This window comes from Balaenoptera musculus, chromosome 13, assembly GCF_009873245.2.
Source record: "Balaenoptera musculus isolate JJ_BM4_2016_0621 chromosome 13, mBalMus1.pri.v3, whole genome shotgun sequence".
NCBI classification, from domain to species: domain Eukaryota; kingdom Metazoa; phylum Chordata; class Mammalia; order Artiodactyla; family Balaenopteridae; genus Balaenoptera; species Balaenoptera musculus.
The window spans coordinates 45,046,498-45,067,618 of NC_045797.1; the positions used below are offsets into that span (position 1 = coordinate 45,046,498).

A 21,121-nucleotide genomic window follows, 5' to 3' on the forward strand; every position below is an offset into this window, starting at 1 on the left:
GCAAAACAAGTTAGCATGGAAACATAAGACATCCTCCACTTTATATAACACCTTTGTTCCCATCGTTCCAACCAGCAGCCATGGTTGTTTGTTTGTTTGTTTGTTGTTGTTTTGGCCCCACTGTGCAGCAAGTGGGATCTTAGTTCCCCGACCAGGGATCCAACCCCCGCCCACTGCATTGGAAGGGCGGAGTCTTAACCACTGGACCGCCAGGGAAATCCCATTGTTTGTGATGGTCTATCCCCTTTTTTGATCCTCAGTTTGACTTTTTAGAGGGGAAGTAGAACAAGCAGTGTTCTTTTGGCTGTGTCTTTTTGTCACAGAAGTTTGCTGTTCTCTCTGTGTTCCTCTACCTAGAGCTGTCTTTTGTGCCTCTTGCTGCCTCTTTCCCCAAATGCTCAGATTATCTTAACCTTGAGTTTCCTGTTCAGAGTCATGATACCTCTCTATTCTTTAAAGATTAGGTTCAATAATCACTTATGTATGATGAAACTTTGGTTAAAAAAAAAAAGATCACAAAATTCTGATAAAACTGCATTTATTCCCCTCCTTAAGTATATTACCTAGTTTTCTGAGTACATGTCTCCTCACATCTGATTGTGAGTTCTCAGCCTAAAGGAACTATTTGGATCATACTCTTGTGCTGTACATGTCATTTGCTCTAGAAATGCTTTTTGAATAAATAGGTAATTGAGTGAAAAGAGGAGAGGTGGGTTTGTGAGAAAACCCTGCATTTTATCTGTTCACTTACTGTTTCTAGCAGTGAGGTGTATTGGCATTTTTTTTTTTAATTAAAAAAATTTTTTTGGCTGCGTTGGGTCTTTGTTGCTGCGCGCGGGCTTTCTCTAGTTGCGGCGAGCGGTGGCTACTCTTCGTTCTGGTGCTCGGGCTTCTCATTGCGGTGGCTTCTCTTGTGGAGCACTAAGCGTGTGGGCTTCAGTGGTTGTGGCAGTCAGGCTCAGTAGTTGTGGTGCAGAGGCTTAGTTGCTCCGCGGCATGTGGGATCCTCGTGGACCAGGGCTCGAACCCGTGTCCCCTGCTTTGGCAGGCGGATTCTTTTTTTTTTTTTTTTTTTTTAAATTTATTTATTTATGGCTGTGTTGGGTCTTCGTTTCTGTGCGAGGGCTTTCTCTAGTTGCGGCGAGCGGGGGCCACTCTTCATCGCGGTGCGCGGGCCTCTCACTATCGCGGCCTCTCTTGTTGCGGAGCACAGGCTCCAGACGCGCAGGCTCAGTAATTGTGGCTCACGGGCCCAGTTGCTCCACGGCATGTGGGATCTTCCCAGACCAGGGCTCGAACCCGTGTCGCCTGCATTGGCAGGCAGATTCTCAACCACTGTGCCACCAGGGAAGCCCCTACAGGCGGATTCTTAACCACTGCGCCACCAGGGAAATCCCCATATGCATGCTTTTAAATGATTTGGTTTCTTTTTATTATACTTGGTTAATATTTTCTAATTTACATTTTATTATAATCAGACTACTTGGCTAGTATAATATTCACATGTTAGAATTAAGTAAGGTTTTCTTTGTGGCCTATTTTACAACCAGTTTTTATAGATGTCCCACAAAAAATTGAAAAGAGGGCATAGTTTCTGTAAGCTCACAATTTTTATTTGTATCTTTTAAAGTCAGCTTTATTAATTACATAATTCTAATTACCTTTAGTGGAAGTCAGATTGAAGTGGTAAAGACACAGTAATTGATTTCGTTGCTGCTATTAAGGACATAAAGTTTCATTTTCTTTTTCAAGACTATATAATAGTATTGTATAATCTTATCAGGAGATGCGTAATCCCTGATTTTCTCTTTTTGTGATGTCAGTAACTGTCCTACATCTGTTAGATATTGCAAAATGGTGATACCTTTTATTCTTTATGAACTTAGTGAATTTAAACATACATTGTAGTTAATTATCGTGATTCATGGTTTCATTTTTGGCTAGTGAGACCCATACAACTTGACTCCTATGCTCTTTATTTTTTATATTTTTGGTCGCTGCACAGCTTGTGGGATCTTAGTTCCCCCACCAGGAATTGAACCCGGGTCACAGCAGTGAAAGCACCAGAGTCCTAGCCACTGGACCGCCAGGGGATCCCTTCTATGCTCTTTTAAGTAGGACTTTAGTAGATTTTTTAATTAAGATAATAGTAGAAATGCAGAAATGTTGATTACCTAATTTTAAACATTATACAACAGAGGTTGATACGAAATGTTTTTACATGTTAATTTTAGTTATAATAAATAATGCCTGTTTACTTTAGAAGAGTTTGAATAAACAAAGGTATATAGAAAAACATGAAGTAGTTTGACCATCAAGAGGTAACACTTTAGCGCCGTGCATCCTGGGTCGGCGTAGCCATGGCGGCTCGTGTCCTTTGTGCCTGTGTCCTCCGACTGCCCGCAGCCTTCGCGCCGCTGCCCAGGCTCCCCACGCTGGCCGCGGCCCTGCCGCTCAGCACCACCCTGTTCCCCTCGGGGGCCCGGACGAGGCCTGGGGCTCCGCAGCCGGCCTCGGTACTTGCGCAGGTTCCAGGCGAAGTTACACAGCTGTGCCACCAGTATAAGGACATACCCCCTTTGACATTAGAGGGAATCAAGGACCGTGTTCTTTACGCCTTGAAACTCTATGACAAGACTGACCCAGAAAAGCTCTTAGTAAATTCCCATTTTATGAAGGACCTGGGCTTAGACAGTTTGGACCAAGTGGAGATTATCATGGCTATGGAAGACGAATTTGGGTTTGAAATTCCTGATCTAGATGCGGGGAAGTTAATGTGCCCACAAGAAATTGTAGATTACATTGCAGATAAGGAGGAGGTATGTGAATAAAATATCAGACCCCTTTTCTTCCCTGAGAGAAGACTCAGAAGATGCTGGTGAGTGTCTGGAAGTGAGAACGCATTTCTGCATCATTGCTGACTTTGACAGAGTAACTCTGTTTAGACTTGTACTTAAATTATCTTAAGTGTTTTTTGCCCTTTGAAAATAAATCTGTAAAACCAAAAAAAAAAGAAAAAGAAGAGGTAACTCTTTATAGTGTTTATTTTTTAATCTTAATGCATGATTGTTTCTTTTTTATTTAGTTGCATATTGTGAATGTTTTGTATCCTGATTTTTTATATATTACATTTCACATCCATAAAAATTCTTTGAAAACAATTTTAAATGACTACATTGTAGTCTAAAGGCATAAACCACAATTTAACAAACCATTCTCTTATATCAGACTTATAGGGTTTTTTCAGGAAATTTTTATTAATTGCAAGTGTGCTCTTGAAAAGCTTTTTGGTATTTTGATTTTGATATTCTGAATTTTTATTTAGGACATATTGCTAGATGTGAGATTGAAGAAAAAAATCATCCATAAATACTTTTAAGTACTTTCAATGACAATATTTAAATTCTGGTTTTTAAAATTTCAAGCTAAAGTTTCATTTTTTTGCCTTGTAATTAGGACTACTCAAAATAAAACACTTAAGGTTAAATTTCATTGCAAATGTTGTAGATGTTTTATAATAACAAATAGTCTTAATGTTGCTCTGAAATGATGTTAATTTTACTTTACTGATGGATATAGAACCTTAGAAACCCAGTGACTGCCTTGAAGAAAAATAACTGATGAATGACTATACTTGTATTGAAAACCAATATTTTTAGCCTCTAGCCAAGCTCCAATTCTTAGTTCATTCCAATAGTGCTGTATAATTTTATACTTTACTTAAATTTCCTTTGATATTTAGTAAACTTATCTTCAGGATATATAGTAGAAAAAACCTTGACAGCATTGTACATTTCGTTAAATAATTGCTGTTGCTGGCATGCCACTGTCTTTCTTTACTTGAGATTAAAAGTTAAAGCATTTGGGACTTCCCTGGTGGCGCAGTGGTTAAGAATCCACCTGCCAATGCAGGGGACACGGGTTCGAGCCCCCGGAAGATCCCACATGCTGCGGAGCAACTAAGCCCGTGCGCCACAACTACTGAGCCCATGTGCCACAACTACTGAGCCCATGTGCCACAACTACTGAGCCCATGTGCCACAACTACTGAAACCTGCACGCCTAGAGCCCGTGCTCCACAACAAGAGAAGCCCATGCACCGCAACGAAGAGTAGGCCCCACTCACCACAACTAGAGAAAAGCCTGCGCGCAGCAATGAAGACCCGATGCAGCCAAAAATAAATAAATAAACAAATTTTTTTAAAAAAATTAAAGCATTTGATTAATACACTTGATTAATACACTGTAGGGTTGTGAGGAGGAAGCAGTTGAAAAGTGCTTTTGTATTATCTTTTACTGTTTTTTTTTTCCCCTGTGGGAGGATGGAACATAATGACTTGTCATCTATATATTCTGGATAGTTTAAGAAAATATCCTATTCAAAAGTTCAATCCTGACTCTTCCCAAGGTTTTCAAGTATTTTAATACAAAGTTTTAGTCGTAAAATTTAATGTGCAGATTAATTGGCAAAAGGGAATGGACTGTTTCTAAATATGGTCTAAAGTAGAATTTTTGAGCATAAATATATAGAAAAAACTGGAGTTGTTTTTGTAAAATGGAGACTCTCAGCCTCCATTCTCAATATTTTTTAAAATTTCCTTTCTTTTTTAAAGAAACAGCTTTACTGCATTTAACACTCCCAGTATTTTCGATGGACTAGATTTAAGATAGAGCCTAGGAATGTGCATTTTAAACAGTCTAATGTCTAATAGACATTTACTAGGTAATGTCAAGCAGTTTTTCCAGAGTGGCTATACCACTTTATACACCCATCAGTAGCATATGAAAGGTGTGGTTCCTCCACGTTCTCACCAAAACTGGGTATTGTTGGGCTTTTTAATTTTAGCCAGTCTGGTGGTATGAAGTGGTACCCTATTGTGGTTTGTTTTTTTCTTTTTTTTTTTTAATTTTTAAATTTAATTTATTTTTTTATACAGTAGGTTCTTATTAGGCATCAATTTTATACACATCAATGTATACATGTCAATCCCAATCGCCCAACTCATCACACCATCATCCCCACTCCCCCGCGGCTTTCCCCCCTTGGTGTCCATACGTTTGTTCTCTACATCTGTGTCTCAACTTCTGCCCTGCATACTGGTTCATCTGTACCATTTTTCTAGTTTCCACATACATGCCTTAATATACGATATTTGTTTTTCTCTTTCTGACTTACTTCACTCTGTATGACAGTCTCTAGATCCATCCATGTCTCAACAAATGACCCAATTTCGTTCCTTTTTATGGCCGAGTAATATTCCATTGTATATATGTACCATAGCTTCTTTATCCATTTGTATGTCAGTGGGCATTTAGGTTGCTTCCATGACCTGGCTATTGAAAATAGTGCTGCAATGAACACTGGGGTGCATGTGTCTTTTTGAATTATGGTTTTCTTTGGGTCTATGCCCAGTAGTGGGATTGCTGGATCATATGGTAATTCTATTTTTAGTTTTTTAAGGAACCTCCATACTGTTCTCCATAGTGGCTGTATCCATTTACATTCCCACCAACAGTGCAAGAGGGTTCCCTTTTCTCCACACCCTCTCCAGCATTTGTTGTTTGTAGATTTTCTGACGATGCCCATTCTAATTGGTGTGAGGTGATACCTCATTGTAGTTTTGATTTGCATTTCTCTAATAATTAGTGATGTTGAGCAGCTTTTGATGTGCTTCTTGGACATCTATATATCTTCTTTGGAGAAATGTCTATTTAGGTCTTCTGCCCATTTTTTGATTGGGTTGTTTGTTTTTCTAATATTGAGCTGCATGAGCTGTTTATCTATTTTGGAGATTAATCCTTTGTCCATTGATTCGTTTGCAAATATTTTCTCTCATTCTGAGGGTTGTCTTTTCGTCTTGTTTATGGTTTCCTTAGCTGTGCAAAAGCTTTTACGTTTCATTAGGTCCCATTTGTTTATTTTTGTTTTTATTTCGATTACTCTAGGAGGTGTATCAAAAAAGATCTTGCTGTGATTTATCTCATGGAGTGTTCTTCCTGTGTTTTCCGCTAAGAGTTTTATAGTGTCTGGTCTTACATTTAGGTCTCTAATCCATTTTGAGTATATTTTTGTGTATGGTGTTAGGGAGTGTTCTAATTTCATTCTTTTACATGTAGCTGTCCAGTTTTCCCAGCACCGCTTATTGAAGAGGCTGTCTTTTCTCCATTGTATATCCTTGCCTCCTTTGTCATAGATTAGTTGACCATAGGTACGTGGGTATATCTCTGGGCTTTCTATCTTGTTCCATTGATTTATGTTTCTGTTTTTGTGCCAGTACCATATTGTCTTGATTAGTGTAACTTTGTAGTATAGTCTGAAGTCAGGGAGTCTGATTGCTCCAGCTCCGTTTTTTTCCCTCAAGACTGCTTTGGCTATTCGGGTTCTTTGTGTCTCCATACAAATTTTAAGATTTTTGTTCTAGTCCTGTAAAAAATGCCATTGGTAATTTGATAGGGATTGCATTGAATCTGTAGATTGCTTTGGGTAGTATAGTCATTTTCACAGTATTGATTCTTCCAATCCAAGAACATGGTATATCTCTCCATCTGTTGGTATCATCTTTAATATCTTTCAGCAGTGTCTTATAGTTTTCTGCATACAGGTCTTTTGTCTCCCTAGGTAGGTTTATTCCTAGGTATTTTATTCTTTTTGTTGCAATGGTAAAAGGGAGTGTTTCCTTAATTTCTCTTTCAGATTTTTCATCATTAGTGTATAGGAATGCAAGAGATTTCTGTGCATTAATTTTGTATCCTGCAACTTTACAAAATTCATTGATTAGCTCTAGTTGTTTTCTGATGGCATCTTTAGGATTCTGTATGTATAGTATCATGTCATCTGCAAACAGTGACAGTTTTACTTCTTCTTTTCCAATTTGTATTCCTTTTATTTCTTTTTCTTCTCTGAGTGCCGTGGCTAGGACTTCCAAAACTATGTTGAATAATAGTGGTGAGAGTGGACATCCTTGTCTGTTCCTGATCTTAGAGGAAATGATTTCAGTTTTTCACCATTGAGAATGATGTTTGCTGTGGGTTTGTCATATATGGCCTTTATTATGTTGAGGTAGTTTCCCTCTATGCCCACTTTCTGGAGAGTTTTTATCATAAATGGGTGTTGAATTTTGTCAAAAGCTTTTTCTGCATCTATTGAGATGATCATATGGTTTTTCTTCTTCAATTTGTTAATATGGTGTATCACATTGATTGATTTGCGTATATTGAAGAATCCTTGCATCCCTGGGATAAATCCCACTTGATCATGGTGTATGATCCTTTTAATGTGTTGTTGGATTCTGTTTGCTAGTATTTTGTTGAGGATATTTGCATCTATATTCATCAGTGATATTGGTCTGTAATTTTCTTTTTTTGCAGTATCTTTGTATGATTTTGTATCAGGGTGATGGTGGCCTCAGAGAATGAGTTTGGGAGTTTTCCTTCCTCTGCAATTTTTTGGAAGAGTTTGAGAAGGATGGGTGTTAGCTCTTCTCTAAATGTTTGATAGAATTCACCTGTGAAGCCGTCTGGTCCTGGAGTTTTGTTTTTTGGAAGATTTTTGATCACAGTTTCAATTTCATTACTTGTGATTGTTCTGTTCATATTTTCTAATTCTATCTGGTTCCGTCTTGGAAGGTTATACCTTTCTAAGAATTTGTCCATTTCTTCCAGGTTGTCCATTTTATTGGCATAGAGTTGCTTGTAGTAGTCTCTTAGGATGCTTTGTATTTCTGCGGTGTCTGTTGTAACTTCTCCTGTTTCATTTCTAATTTTATTGATTTGAGTCCTCTCCCTCTTTTTCTTGATGAGTCTGGCTAATGGTTAATCAATTTTGTTTATCTTCTCAAAGAACCAGCGTTTAGTTTTATTGATCTTTGCTATTGTTTTCTTTGTTTCTATTTCATTTATTTCTGCTGTGATCTTTATGATCTCTTTCCTTCTGCTAACTTTGGGTTTTGTTTGTTCTTCTTTCTCTAGTTCCTTTAGGTGTAAGGTTAGATGTTAGATTGTTTAATTGAGATTTTTCTTGTTTCTTGAGGTAGGCTTGTATAGCTATAAACTTCCCTCTTATTACTGCTTTTGCTGCATCCCATAGGTTTTGGATCATCGTGTTTTCATTGTTACTTCTGCCTAGCTATTTTTTGATTTCCTCTTTGATTTCTTCAGTGATCTCTTGGTTATATAGTAACGTATTGTTTAGCCTCCATGTGTTTGTGTTTTTTTCGTTTTTTCCCCTGTAATTGATTTCTAATCTCATAGCATTGTGGTCGAAAAGATGATTGATATGATTTCAGTTTTCTTAAGTTTACTGAGACTTGATTTGTGACCCAAGATGTGATCTATCCTGGAGAATGTTCTGTGTGCACTTGAGAAGAAAGTGTAATCTGCTGTTTTGGGATGAAATGTCCTATAAATATTAATTAAATCTATCTGGTCTATTGTGTCATTTAAAGCTTCTGTTTCTTTCTTTATTTTCATTTTGGATGATCTGTCCATTGGTGTAAGTGAGGTGTGAAAGTCCCCCACTATTATTGTGTTACTGTTGATTTCCTCTTTTATAGCTGTTAGCAGTTGCCTTATGTATTAAGGTGCTCCTATGTTGGGTGCATATATGTTTATAATTGTTATATCTTCTTCTTGGATTGATCCCTTGATCATTATGTAGTGTCCTTCCTTGTCTCTTGTAACATTCTTTATTTTAAAGTCTATTTTATCTGATATGAGTATTGCTACTCCAGCTTTCTTTTGATTTCCATTTGCATGGAATATCTTTTTCCATCCCCTCACTTTCAGTCTGTATGTGTCCCTAGGTCTGAAGTGGGTCTCTTGTAGATAGCATATATATGGGTCTTGTTTTTGTATCCATTCAGCAAGCCTGTGTCTTTTGGTTGGAGCATTTAATCCATTCAAGTTTAAGGTAATTATCGATATGTATGTTCCTATGACCATTTTGTTAATTGTTTTGGGTTTGTTTTTGTAGGTCCTTTTCTTCTCTTGTGTTTCTCACTTAGAGAAGTTCCTTTAGCATTTGTTGTAGAGCTGTTTTGGTGGTGCTGAATTCTCTTAGCTTTTGCTTCTCTGTAAAGCTCTTGATTTCTCCATCGAATCTGAATGAGGTCCTTGCCGGGTAGAGTAATGTTGGTTGTAGGTTCTTCCCTTTCATCACTTTAAGTATATCCGGCCACTCCCTTCTGGCTTGTAGAGTTTCTGCTGAGAAATCAGCTGTTAACCTTCTGGGAGTTCCCTTGTATGTGATTTGTCATTTTTCCATTGCTGCTTTCAATAATTTTTCTGTGTCTTTAATTTTTGTCAACTTGATTACTATGTGTCTCGGCGTGTTTCTCCTTGGGTTTATCCTGTATGGGACTCTCTGTGCTTCCTGGACTTGGGTGGCTATTTCCTTTCCCATGCTAGTGAAGTTTTCAACTATAATCTCTTCAAATATTTTTTCTGGTCCTTTCGCTCTCTCTTCTCCTTCTGGGACCCCTATAATGGGAATGTTGTTGCATTTAATGTTGTCCCAGAGGTCTCTTAGGCTGTCTTCATTTCTTTTCGTTCTTTTTTCTTTATTCTGTTCTGCAGCTGTGAATTCCACCATTCTGTCTTCCAGGTCACTTATCGTTTTGCCTCAGTTATTCTGCTATTGATTCCTTCTAGTGTAGTTTTCATTTCAGTTATTGTCTTGTTCATCTCTGTTTGTTTGTTCTTTAATTCTTCTAGGTCTTTGTTAAACGTTTCTTGCATCTTCTCGATCTTTGCCTCCACTCTTTTTCCGAGGTCCTGGATCATCTTCGCTATCATTATCCTGAATTCTTTTTTTGAAATGTTGCCTATCTCCACTTCATTTAGTTTTTTTTGGGTTTTTTATCTTGTTCCTTTATCTGGTACATAGACCTCTGCCTTTTCATCTTGTCTGTCTTTCTGTGAATGTGGTTTTTGTTCCACAGGCTGCAGGATTGTAGTTCTTGCTTCTGCTGTCTGCCCTGTGGTGGATGAGGCTATCTAAGAGGCTTGTGTAAGTTTCCTGATGGGAGGGGCTGGTGGTGGGTAGAGCTGACTGTTGCTCTGGTGGGCAGAGCTCAGTAAAACTTTAATCTGCTTGACTGCTGATGGGTGGGGCTGGGTTCCCTCCCTGTTGGTTGTTTGGCCTGAGGCAACCCAACACTGGAGCCTACCTGGGCTCTTTGGTGGGGCTAATGACAGACTCTGGGAGGGCTCACGCCAAGGAGTACTTCCCAGAACTTCTGCTGCCAGTGTCCTTGTCCCCATGGTGAGCCACAGCCGCCCCCCGCCTCTGCAGGAGACCCTCCAGCACTAGCAGGTAGGTCTGGTTTGGTCTCCCCTATGGTCACTTCTCCTTCCCTTGGGTCCCGATGCACACACTACTTTGTGTGTGCCCTCCAAGAGTGGAATCTCTGTTTCCCCCAGTCCTGTCAAAATCCTGCAATCAAATACCACTAGGCTTGAAAGTCTGATTGTCTAGGAATTCCTCCTCCTGTTGCTGGACCCCCAGGTTGGGAAGCCTGACGTGGGGCTCAGAACCTTCACTCCAGTGGGTCGACTTCTGTGGTATAAGTGTTCTGCAGCCTGTGAATCACCCACCCAGCAGTTATGGGATTTCATTTTACTGTGATTGCGCCCCTCCTACCATCTCATTGTGGCTTCTTCTTTGTCTTTGGATGTGGGGTATCTTTTTTGGTGAGTTCCAGTGTCTTCCTGTCAATGATTGTCCAGCAGCTAGTTGTGATTCTGGTGTTCTCACAAGAGGGAGTGAGAGCTCGTCCTTGTACTCCGCCATCTTGGTTTCCGTCCCCTATTGTGGTTTTTAATTTGCTTTTACTGATGAGCAATGGTGTTGAGTGTCTTTTCATATGCTTATCAGTCATCTGGATGATGTCTTTTGAGACGTGCCTTCCTGAGTCTTTTGCCCATTTTTTATTTGGTTGTGTTTATTATTGATTTGAAGGAGTTCTTAAGTAGTTTGGGTGAGTACTTTGTCAGATGGTGATATGTATTCCAAATAGCTGACTGGGCTTTTTTATTTTTAATGGTGTTTTATTGTGAATAGAAGTTCCTGATTTTAATGAAGACCAGTTATTAATTTTCTTCTTTTAGTATTTTCTGTGCTCTTCAGAAGAAGTCTTCTTGGTCTGCGTTTTGAGAAATGCTGAGGCAGGAATCACTTTCTGGTTGGCAAGAACTATTTGCTGTTGACAGGGCAAATAGGTTTCTGAGTAATCCCCCTAAAATCTCTAGTTTTGTTAGCAGTTCTAGCTCCTCTAAGAATCCCTGGGTTGGTCTCTTCTTTTCATAGTATTAAATTTTGGACTCTGAATTTTATGTCCCTAATGTTTACACAATTTATACTACAGTAAAAAGGCTTGTAGGTAAATTATTTCAGTTGCTTAGAGCAGTGTTTCTTCAATTTTTCCACGGAAGTCTCTTAGCCACAAGGGAGAGTAAGTGCATAACCGCAGGGGCACTTGGAGCCCTGTCAAGGCCTGAGGTAGCCACTGGGAACAAGAAATGTTTCTTTGGACTCTTCTGTTTTATCTTTAAAATATGTGCTGTTTCTTAGGGGATATGGTTTGTTTTCATCTGAAAGTAGCATTTAAATGATTCTAGCTTTTACTCCTAAATTTAGAGTGAAATTGAGAGGGGCTTCAGGAGTCTGTACCATGTTTATTCAGCAGCCTGAAGTATCTCTGGCAGCCCTGGGCTTAGGGTCTCTATGTATTGTCTTCATTAGCCCATTTCCTTTACCAGGCCTAGGTGGTTAAGAAACTTTCACGGTAATTACTGACAGGCAAAACAATATCTCAGGTCTCATTGCTGTCTCCCCTCGCCTCCCCCCACCCCCAATACTGTTCGATCGCCTAGTACTAAGGTGAAATCATGGGATTATACCTTGAAAGTTCAGACAGACAAGAGCTGAATAAATATGCAGCAGCCTGAGAAAATAAAAAAAAAGAGTGCTCTTATTGGACCAAGAATATTGAGGATTTTCTGGAAAAAGAAAAACAGGTATTCTAATTTTAGAAGTTAAACGTGAGTTTAATTTGATCTTAGCTGTTGGGGAAGTGCTAAAGATCATATAAGGAATATTAATGCTGCGTCTTCTGTTGAATTATGTACTTGTCTATAAAATGGTCTTCCTCAAAGGAGTTTATGATTTTAAGTATCCAGTAATTTGTTCTAAGTAAGTTTTTGTTACTTAAGTTTTAGTTACTTCTGAATCCTTAACTATGCCATGGTTAGTCATTCTTGCTTTTTGGGACACCTTTTCCTTAAATTGCTTATAGTTGACACTTTTGATTACATTGATTCCTTAAAGTTAAAAAATTGAAAACGTATAATTTTGAGATAAAATACTGTGCTTTTTTGGTAGCAACATAATTTTATTATAGTTATGAGTTAATCCCTAGAAACAAATAGTACAAGTTAGGTAACGCTGTATTGTTTCAGGATTCTCAGTAAGCGTTCATCAAAGATTCTTGTGGTTAAAACAGTAAACTTCTATGTCTGTACTCTTTTGTTCTGTTTTATAATGTTGTGATATGATGTTTTTAAGTAGTTTTAGCAAGTCATTAGGTAGATTGTTATTCTGAATGAGCACTTGCTTAATAAAGGAAAGGGTGCAGAGGGATTCTTTTCAGGTTACTGTGTCCAAAGGCCAGTTAAAACCATGCAAAAATAAAACAGCAGTGTTATAATTGGTCATTAAATGTTGATGTGAATTCAGTTATTATAACTGAATTATAAGTTTTTTGTCAATAAAATACTTATTTGGTAATCTCTTAATTAAAATATAGAGTAAGTCTTTCCTGCACAGTGATGAGTGTGCAGTGTGATAAAATGTTTGACATCAAAGAATTTTGAAATTAAAGTGTAACAATACATTTTTTTTTTTATTGTGACAAACTCTTAAATTTACCCTCTTAACAATTTTTAAGTGTACAGTATGGTATTGTTAACTGTGCGTACATTGTTGTACAACAGATCTCTAGAATTTTTCATCTTGTATGACTGAAACCCTATACCCATTGAACAATAGCTCCCTGTCTGCCTTCCCAGCCCCTGGCAACCACAATTGTACTTTCTGTTTCTATGAGTTTGATTACTTTAGATACTGCATATAAGTGGAATCATGCAGGATTTGACTTTTTTTGATTGTCTTATTTCACTTAGCATAATGTCCTCAAGGTCCATCTGTGTTTTAGCATATGACAGCTTTCTTCTTAAAGGCTGAATAATATTCCATTGTGTATATATATATACGTGTGTGTGTGTGTGTATGTGTGTGTGTGTGTGTGTGTGTGTATATATATATATATATATATATATATATATATATATATATATATATATATATAAAACATTTTCTTTATCCATTCGTCTGTTGGTGGACATTTATGTTACTTCCACACTTTGGCTATGTGAATAATGCTGCAATGAACATGAATGTGTCACCATATCTATTTTTAAAGGCTGTATCGATTTTTCTCTTGCAGATATATTCGACTTTATGGGAGAAAATTTAGCAAAGAAGATCATGTTCTTTTTATCAAATTATTATATGAGCTGGTATCAATTCCAAAACTGGAAATCAGCATGATGCAGGGATTTGCACGTCTCTTAATCAACTTGTTAAAGTAAGCCAATTTCCTGTGATTTCTGCTAAGATTTTTTGTTTTTCTTCAAGGTTTTAGGGAATGAGGAGAGCTAAGTGTTCTTTGGTAAGAAGATCAAGTCCCAAATTACCATTTTGGAAAAAGATTGCAGAAAACTTTATCATAAGTTTAAACCGCATGTGTTAATTAACCTTTTAATTGAGATTCCTTTTCCTCCATGAAGCCTTCTCTTCTCTAGCACATATTGAACTATATATTGTCTGATTGTTTCATTTATACTAATTACCTTCCCTTATGTAGATTGTAAGATCCTTGAGAAGACAGGGATCATTTATTCTTTTGCTTATCCCAGGCACCCAGCACAATTCGGGAAACATTAAGTACTCCATAGATAGTGTGGGAAAGTATGAAACTCATCTACAGTAATGGTGGCACAAATTTTAATGCCTCTTTTTACCTGGTGCCCCTTGAGGTTTGGACAGCAGCAAAAGTCCGCTGCATTGTTCTTCCTCCTACCATGTTTTGCCAGTGAGTGGCTGAGGATGGGGAAAGGCAAAACCCACTGTGATGACAGCAACATTTAACAACTGTTCTCCCTGTGTAGTATGTGTAGTATACACACCCTGAGCAAGCATACACACATGTATTTACTCTTTCTTTAATTAGGAAAAAGGAACTTCTTTCAAGAGATGACTTGGAGTTACCTTGGAGACCACTTTATGACATGGTGGAAAGAATATTATATTCCAAGACAGAGCACCTGGGATTAAATTGGTTTCCTAAGTAAGTATTTCAATTTAAAGTACTTTTGGGGGAGCACTTTTGGGGACTCTTAGGGGTTTGATCATGATTGAGAAATGTTGGGTTACTTGAGATAAGCAAGCAAATACACATTTTAATGTGCTCATTTTTATGTATCTTGACTCCTAAAACAAGCTATTGCCCTCTTTAAACTATATCTGAAGCTGCACTTAAGAATTTCCCACCACCATATCTCTAACAGCTAACATCACCATACTGGCCAAAGAAAACAAGAGATTTTTGTTTGAAATCTAATATTTTGTCATGCACATTTGGCATTCTTCATAGTATATCCACATGTGTTTTAATTCTTCAAGTAAAATGAATGCTTCAAGAGGAGGAGCTTTGCCTAGTCCAGGGGGCACCCACATCCCAGAGCACACACACTCCCAGTTAAAGAGGCATCAGTTTCAGTGATTGACTGTCTTATAGCACAAACTATTCAAATGCACGGTCTTTGGTTTATGTTATTTTCTAGTAATGTTTAGACATAATAAGATTATAAATCTCTGGCTGTTATGGCTTCTTGTACACACATCCTGACTCTTTCAGGTCTCTAATTTTGGTACGTTTTGTACTTTTATTCTGAACATTTACAGAGTACAATATAATCATCTGTCCTTTTTGATTAATAGTGATTTCAGGCTTGACTGCAAAGTGTCATTTTTCCCTGTTAACAAGGGTTTGTCCAGTTGTGATCTAGCTCTTAATTTTCCCAGTCTTAGCATGTTTGGCTTAAAATACTCTTAAATTTGTGATTGAGGTTTATTTTTAGGAAATGTTTTCTTAAACTTTTTTTTTTAATTAATTAATTAATTAATTAATTTTTGGCTGTGTTGGGTCTTCGTTTCTGTGCGAGGGCTTTCTCTAGTTGCAGCAAGCGGGAGCCACTCTTCATCGCGGTGCGCGGGCCTCTCACTATCACGGCCTCTCTTGTTGCGGAGCACAGGCTCCAGACGCGCAGGCTCAGTTGTTGTGGCACACGGGCTTAGTTGCTCCGCGGCATGTGGAATTTTCCCAGACCAGGGCTCGAACCCGTGTCCCCTGCATTGGCAGGCAGATTCTCAACCACTGTGCCACCAGGGAAGCCCCTCTTAAACTTTTAATAGCTGTTTCCTCTTATTATCTAGAGTTGTTTGTCATATACATATGCACTCATTTCCTGAAGAACACCATTTTATATGCCTGTATTATTTTCCTTTTTCTCTTTTATAAATGAAGTCTTTGAACATTTATTTCTGTGGTTTTTCTCTCAATCCTAGACATGTTTACATGTCTACCCAGTTCAGTTCATTTAATCCATGATTAATCCTCAGGCCTCACTTAAGTCAGCAGTCGTAAGTGAATTTTTTTGAAAATGACTGCAGATGGCAGACTTTAAAGACTTTTAGGTCATAGGTAAATAGTGAAATGATGTAAATGGAAAGAGTAAAAAAAAAAAAAACTATAGGTAATTGTGAACTTAGGCCCTAATTGTTTTTTGGACAGTAGTCACAAATACTGTCAGAAGGTATTTCAGTCAGTCACATGGTCAGAAGGTATTTATTTCCTGAAGATTTCATGTATTAAAACAGGGAAACCCATTTGAACCATAAATATGGCAAAATTCATCATGAAACTAAATGGTACAATGTTCAAGTGTGTTTTTACTAATATTTATTATGAAAACCCCAAATTTAACATGAAAGATTACTTTTGAGTTTTATTTCTGCTGGAGGGAGCATGGAACAGACTGGATTGACTAGACCTCAAAATCTGAGCCTATTGAACTTTTTTTTTTCTAAAGCTGTTTTATTTTATTATTATTTTTTTTGGCTGCGTTGGGTCTTTGTTGCTGCGCGCAGGCTTTCTCTAGTTGTGGTGAGCGGGGGCTACTCTTCGTTGAGGTGTGCAGGCTTCTCATTGCAGTGGCTTCTCTTGTTGTGGAGCACAGGCTCTAGGCGTGCAGGCTTCAGTAGTTGCAGCATGCAGGCTCAGTAGTTGTGGCTCGCGGGCTCTAGAGTACAAGCTCAGTAGTTGTGGTGCACAGGCTTAGTTGCTCCGCGGCATGTGGGATCTTCCTGGACCAGGGATTGAACCCGTGTCCCCTGCATGGGCAGACGGATTCTCAGCCACTGAGCCACCAGGGAAGTCCTGAGCCCATTGAACTTTTGACTAGAATCACCATTTCATAGATTTCAGGGACCTTTAAATGGAGTTCAAAATCAGTTATCTTTCTAAAATTTTCCTGGCTCATTTTTTGACTGCCTCTGAAAGTCTTTGGTAAATCATGGGGGAGGGAAAGCTATTCCTTCAGTAATTTCTTCTTCAGCATTTCTTTTACTTCTTTATAACCAAGTGTCACACTTCTGCCCTGACAGGTGTAACTTTGCAAAGGCAGCCACTTTTTTTTTAAGTACTGTGTCGTTATTAATAAATATCTATGGCTTTCCTCTTCAGCGATGCCATTGTTTTCCAGGAAATTTTGTTAACGCTTATTACTGTTAGTGTCAATCATTGTTTATAGTTCCTCCCCTGCATCTTGATACTAATTACCATGTCATTTCCTGAAGCTTCACATCATCCTTGCTGTTATGGAAACCTTCCTTAAAAGTTTCACCATGGCTGTTCTTGGTCTTTTGAAGAGACATCAAGTCTTTGATGAAATCTTCACTTGGTTTACAGCGTGACTCTTAACTCTAATAGACTTTTGTATTCTATAGATAACTATTGTAAAATGAAATTCATAAATAACATGACCTTTCTACACTCAAAAATAAATATAAATAATGTTTTAACCATAAAAGAAATAATGGGAAAGTAGTTTATTATAAAGCAATATATATTTCAAACATGCATGCACTATTATGCTAAAAAACACAGTATGGGGAACTTCTCTGGTGGTCCAGTGGTTAAGAATCCACCTTTCAATGCAGGGGACGTGGGTTTGATTCCTGGTTGGGGAGCTAAGATCCCACATGCCACGGGGCAGCTAAGCCCACACGCCATAACTACTGAACCCGCGTGCCACAACTAAGACCTGACGCAGCCAAAAATAAATAAATAAATATTTTTAAAAAACCAAATAGTATGGTATTCAGATTTTGCATCTACTTATAATAAGTAAGTTTGGGTTTAAAAGTAAAAAGGTCAAAACACATTCTGTATCAGAAGTATAAGAAAATGTAAGAGCAGCATTGTTAGTGGACATTGAAATAAAAATGAGTGCTAGGATACAGAATAACAGGCCACACTTACTTAAATATGATGAGAGAGAGAGAGAAATAACTTTAATTTCAGACTACTGACTGGGAAAAAAAAGAAGTAAGATACTATTGCAGGTGAGCTGGCCTTATTTATAACATAGTGTCACAGTAATTCTTTATGTAATTATGTGGGATGGTGTAGTTACTTAGTATTACAAAACATTATTTTTAAACATTATTACATGTGAAAGAAATAGGCAAAGGATGAATTAGGAAAAGAAACATTAATATATGAAGCCATAGAGAATTTGTGCAGCAGACTTTTGCCAAAATAAACAATGTCAATGTGTAATTTTCACAACATAACTTGTCTTTTGTGCCCTACCAAAATAAGGATGACATTCCAGAAAAACATGAAGCACTTTAACAACAAAATTATTAAATTCTCTGACATTCTCATTCTTTGTGAATCAGCTAATTGCAAGTGTAGTGACACTTGGTTCTAAGACTGTTAAAGCAATCTTCAATCTTAGTTACATATTTGTATGAAAACTACACATGCACAGGGATTTGGTTTTGGCAAATCAAGTGGGGCAACTGGAATTGCCATTATGCTGTAATTTTTCTTTTCCTTTCAGGAATCATGAATAACCGTAGGTAAAATTTTCAGCCAAAGTACAGCCTTCCTTCAATTTACATGTTAGTTGTATTCCTAGAGATTCGATGTCTATTAAAACTGTGTGAAAAATAGTTAATGTTTAAAGCAGTTAACTTTTAGGTTCAAGAATTTTTAACCTGTATAACCGTGCATTGGGACATTTGAAAGTCTTGCAGTAATAATTTTTTATTGAGTCAGGCTATTCCATGAATTGCAGGATATCTAACATAGCTGGCTTTTAATCACTGAAAGTCCAGTGAGTCCTCCCCCCAATTGTGATAGTTAAAAATGTCCCTTACATTTCCAGAATGCGCCCTGCATGTGGTTAGAGGCTTATGGATTTGCTGTCCTCTTAGCCTGCATCCATGCAAGTTAAAGTTTCCTGCCTCATTTATCAGTCCCTCCTGTTTTCTTACCACTGGTCCAGCACTTCTTGCTTTCTTTTTTTCTGTTTTTAATTCTGTAAGATCCAGGTCTTTTAGTTTCCAAACCAGTATTCTTTTTCCTGTTCCAGTGCTTCTCAGATTGTCCATTTACTACGTCCTTCCCTTTCCCCAAAGATGTTTCTTAAGAGGTGTGGTGTGAGAAATTTCTTGGAATTTTTACATTTTATCTTAAACATTCATATCTTTATTAGGCTTATTAAGTAATGCTTTCATAAGTAAAAATTTCTTCCATATGTATCTCTTGACTAAAACTGATGCTCCAAGAAGATGAACTCTATTGGCCTAGTGGCTTGGAGCACTTACACACAGGACTGTGTGCGTCCGCTAAAAGGAGCACACATTGTGAAGTGCAGCTCTGTTGATGCAGCCTGTTTTTATTATTATTATTTTTTAAAGATGACAGGTTTTTTTTTTTAACTTTGGGTTTATTTTATTTATTTATTTATGGCTGTGTTGGGTCTTCGTTTCTGTGCGAGGGCTTTCTCTAGTTGCGGTGAGCGGGGGCCACTCTTCATCGCGGTGCGCGGGCCTCTCACTATCGTGGCCTCTCTTGTTGCGGAGCACAGGCTCCAGACGCGCAGGCTCAGTAATTGTGGCTCACGGGCCCAGTTGCTCCGCGGCATGTGGGATCTTCCCAGACCAGGGCTCGAACCCGTGTCCCCTGCATTGACAGGCAGATTCTCAACCACTGCGCCACCAGGGAAGCCCCAGCCTGTTTTTAAAAATGATGATGTGTTGTTCCAGTTTGAAGGGATGAGAAAGAACACTGGGCATCTGGAACTACTTTTTTTTTTTTTTTTTAAAGTAAAGTGTCAATTTCTTTATTTATATTTATTTTTGGCTGTGTTGGGTCTTCGTTTCTGTGCGAGGGCTTTCTCTAGTTGCGGCAAGCGGGGGCCACTCTTCATCGCGGTGCGCGGGCCTCTCACCATCGCGGCCTCTCCCGTTGCGGAGCACAGGCTCCAGACACGCAGGCTCAGTAGCTGTGGCTCACGGGCCCAGCTGCTCCGCGGCATGTGGGATCTTCCCAGACCAGGGCTCGAACCCGTGTCCCCTGCATTGGCAGGCAGATTCTCAACCGCTGCGCCACCAGGGAAGCCCCTGGAACTGCTTCTGAGGGGGCACTTTCTTCGTGAGAGGCAGCACTGTAGGACAAAATTTGAAACTTAATGTCTCTTCTGTTAAAAAAAAAAAAAGGTAGAAAAAATGGTACTTAAAACAATTTTTCAGAATTGTAATTAATTCTTTATTCATTTTCTCTAATTTGCTTTAAACTTTTTACTGTTATTATCATATTTTACCTCTCCTTTTGAAAGGAGTACCTGTTACCATATTTCCATTCAGGTCACACTGTATATAGTTACAACAATTAACTTTGAAAGATTTTCAGATTCTTTGGTTCTTGGACTTTATTCATCACACTTGCCTTGATTTTAATATTATAGCAAGTGTTAATAGCCCAGGGATAGAAGTGTGACTTTTTACAAACATTTTATTTCAGAAAATTCCTTAAGGAGCCCTTTAATATGGCATGCTTTTGGAGTTAGTATTTTGAGTATTTTCATCTTAAATGTATTCTGACACATTTTGAAACAGTTTTGTCAGCTGACTGCATGTGTTCATAACTATTTTTAGAATACCACTTTTATAATCAAAAGTGAAAGCTTGCTTCATTTGTTAACTGTCTTTCAAGTCTTAAACTCATGTGCCTTATGTGTTTGTCTTTATTGAAACTACTGCTTAGAATGTCATGCATTTCAACATGATTTTAAAAGCTGTTTCCATTGTTTGAAGCAAGGATTATTAAACTTTCTTCTCCTTTCCCCTATTTTCTTCTCTGTCCTCTCCTTCTTCTTTTTTGCTTCCTCTCCCCCTTCTCTCCTCCTTTCTGTCTTTTTGCCTCAGTGGCAAAAGACCCTTTTTACTTTCATCTGTTTTTACTTTCTGCTGGAGAAACAATTTGTAGTGTTTTTTTTATTCAAAAGAAAAATTAAAATTGGAAAAAACCCAGGTAGTTGTGAACTCGATACTAGCAACTTAAGAACTGCTTATTGTTTACTTTGTAAAAGAAGCATTTGAATCATTTGGGCATGATTTTATGTCATAAAACAGTGTCCCACACACTTAATTGGAAAAGCATATTACAGGTTACAAATGTAGGCAGCACGGTAAAGAAAGGTATTGCTACTAACAAAATGTGGGGGAATTATGCATAGATCAGTTTTTACAAGTGAACATAGACAATTCATGTTTGAATTGCTATGTGTATATATATACATTTATTTAGTCTTATCACTATCAGTTTAGTTTTTGTGGGTTGTTTGGTGTTTTAAAGGTTTACATATTTGCATCATGAGTAGCTTGGGCCTAGATAACTCATTTACTTTTTAAAAAATATTTAAATATCTA

At 37.9% G+C, this 21,121-nt stretch overlaps 2 protein-coding genes across 3 annotated transcripts in view; both read left to right on the top strand.

Moving 5' to 3' along the window:
* Nucleotides 1–21,121, top strand: part of PSME4 (proteasome activator subunit 4) — a 101,128-nt gene that overhangs the window by 14,854 nt on the left and 65,153 nt on the right. For both annotated transcript variants that reach the window (XR_005022342.1, XM_036872623.1), the window contains exons 2-3: nucleotides 13,503–13,643; nucleotides 14,289–14,405. Coding sequence is in view for 1 of the 2 variants with exons in the window: in XM_036872623.1 (XP_036728518.1) it covers nucleotides 13,503–13,643; nucleotides 14,289–14,405 (258 nt within the window). In the remaining variant the exon portion in view is untranslated. The remainder of the gene's footprint in view (nucleotides 1–13,502; nucleotides 13,644–14,288; nucleotides 14,406–21,121) is intronic.
* Nucleotides 2,361–2,927, top strand: LOC118905816 (acyl carrier protein, mitochondrial-like). Its single transcript, XM_036872624.1, has one exon. The coding sequence runs from the start codon at nucleotides 2,361–2,363 to the stop codon at nucleotides 2,829–2,831; it is 471 nt and encodes a 156-aa protein (XP_036728519.1). The 3' UTR covers nucleotides 2,832–2,927.

Bases quoted from the DNA above. Each gene is read 5' to 3' on its own strand.
- LOC118905816 (XM_036872624.1), top strand. From the start codon at position 2,361: ATGGCGGCTCGTGTCCTTTGTGCCTGTGTCCTCCGACTGCCCGCAGCC.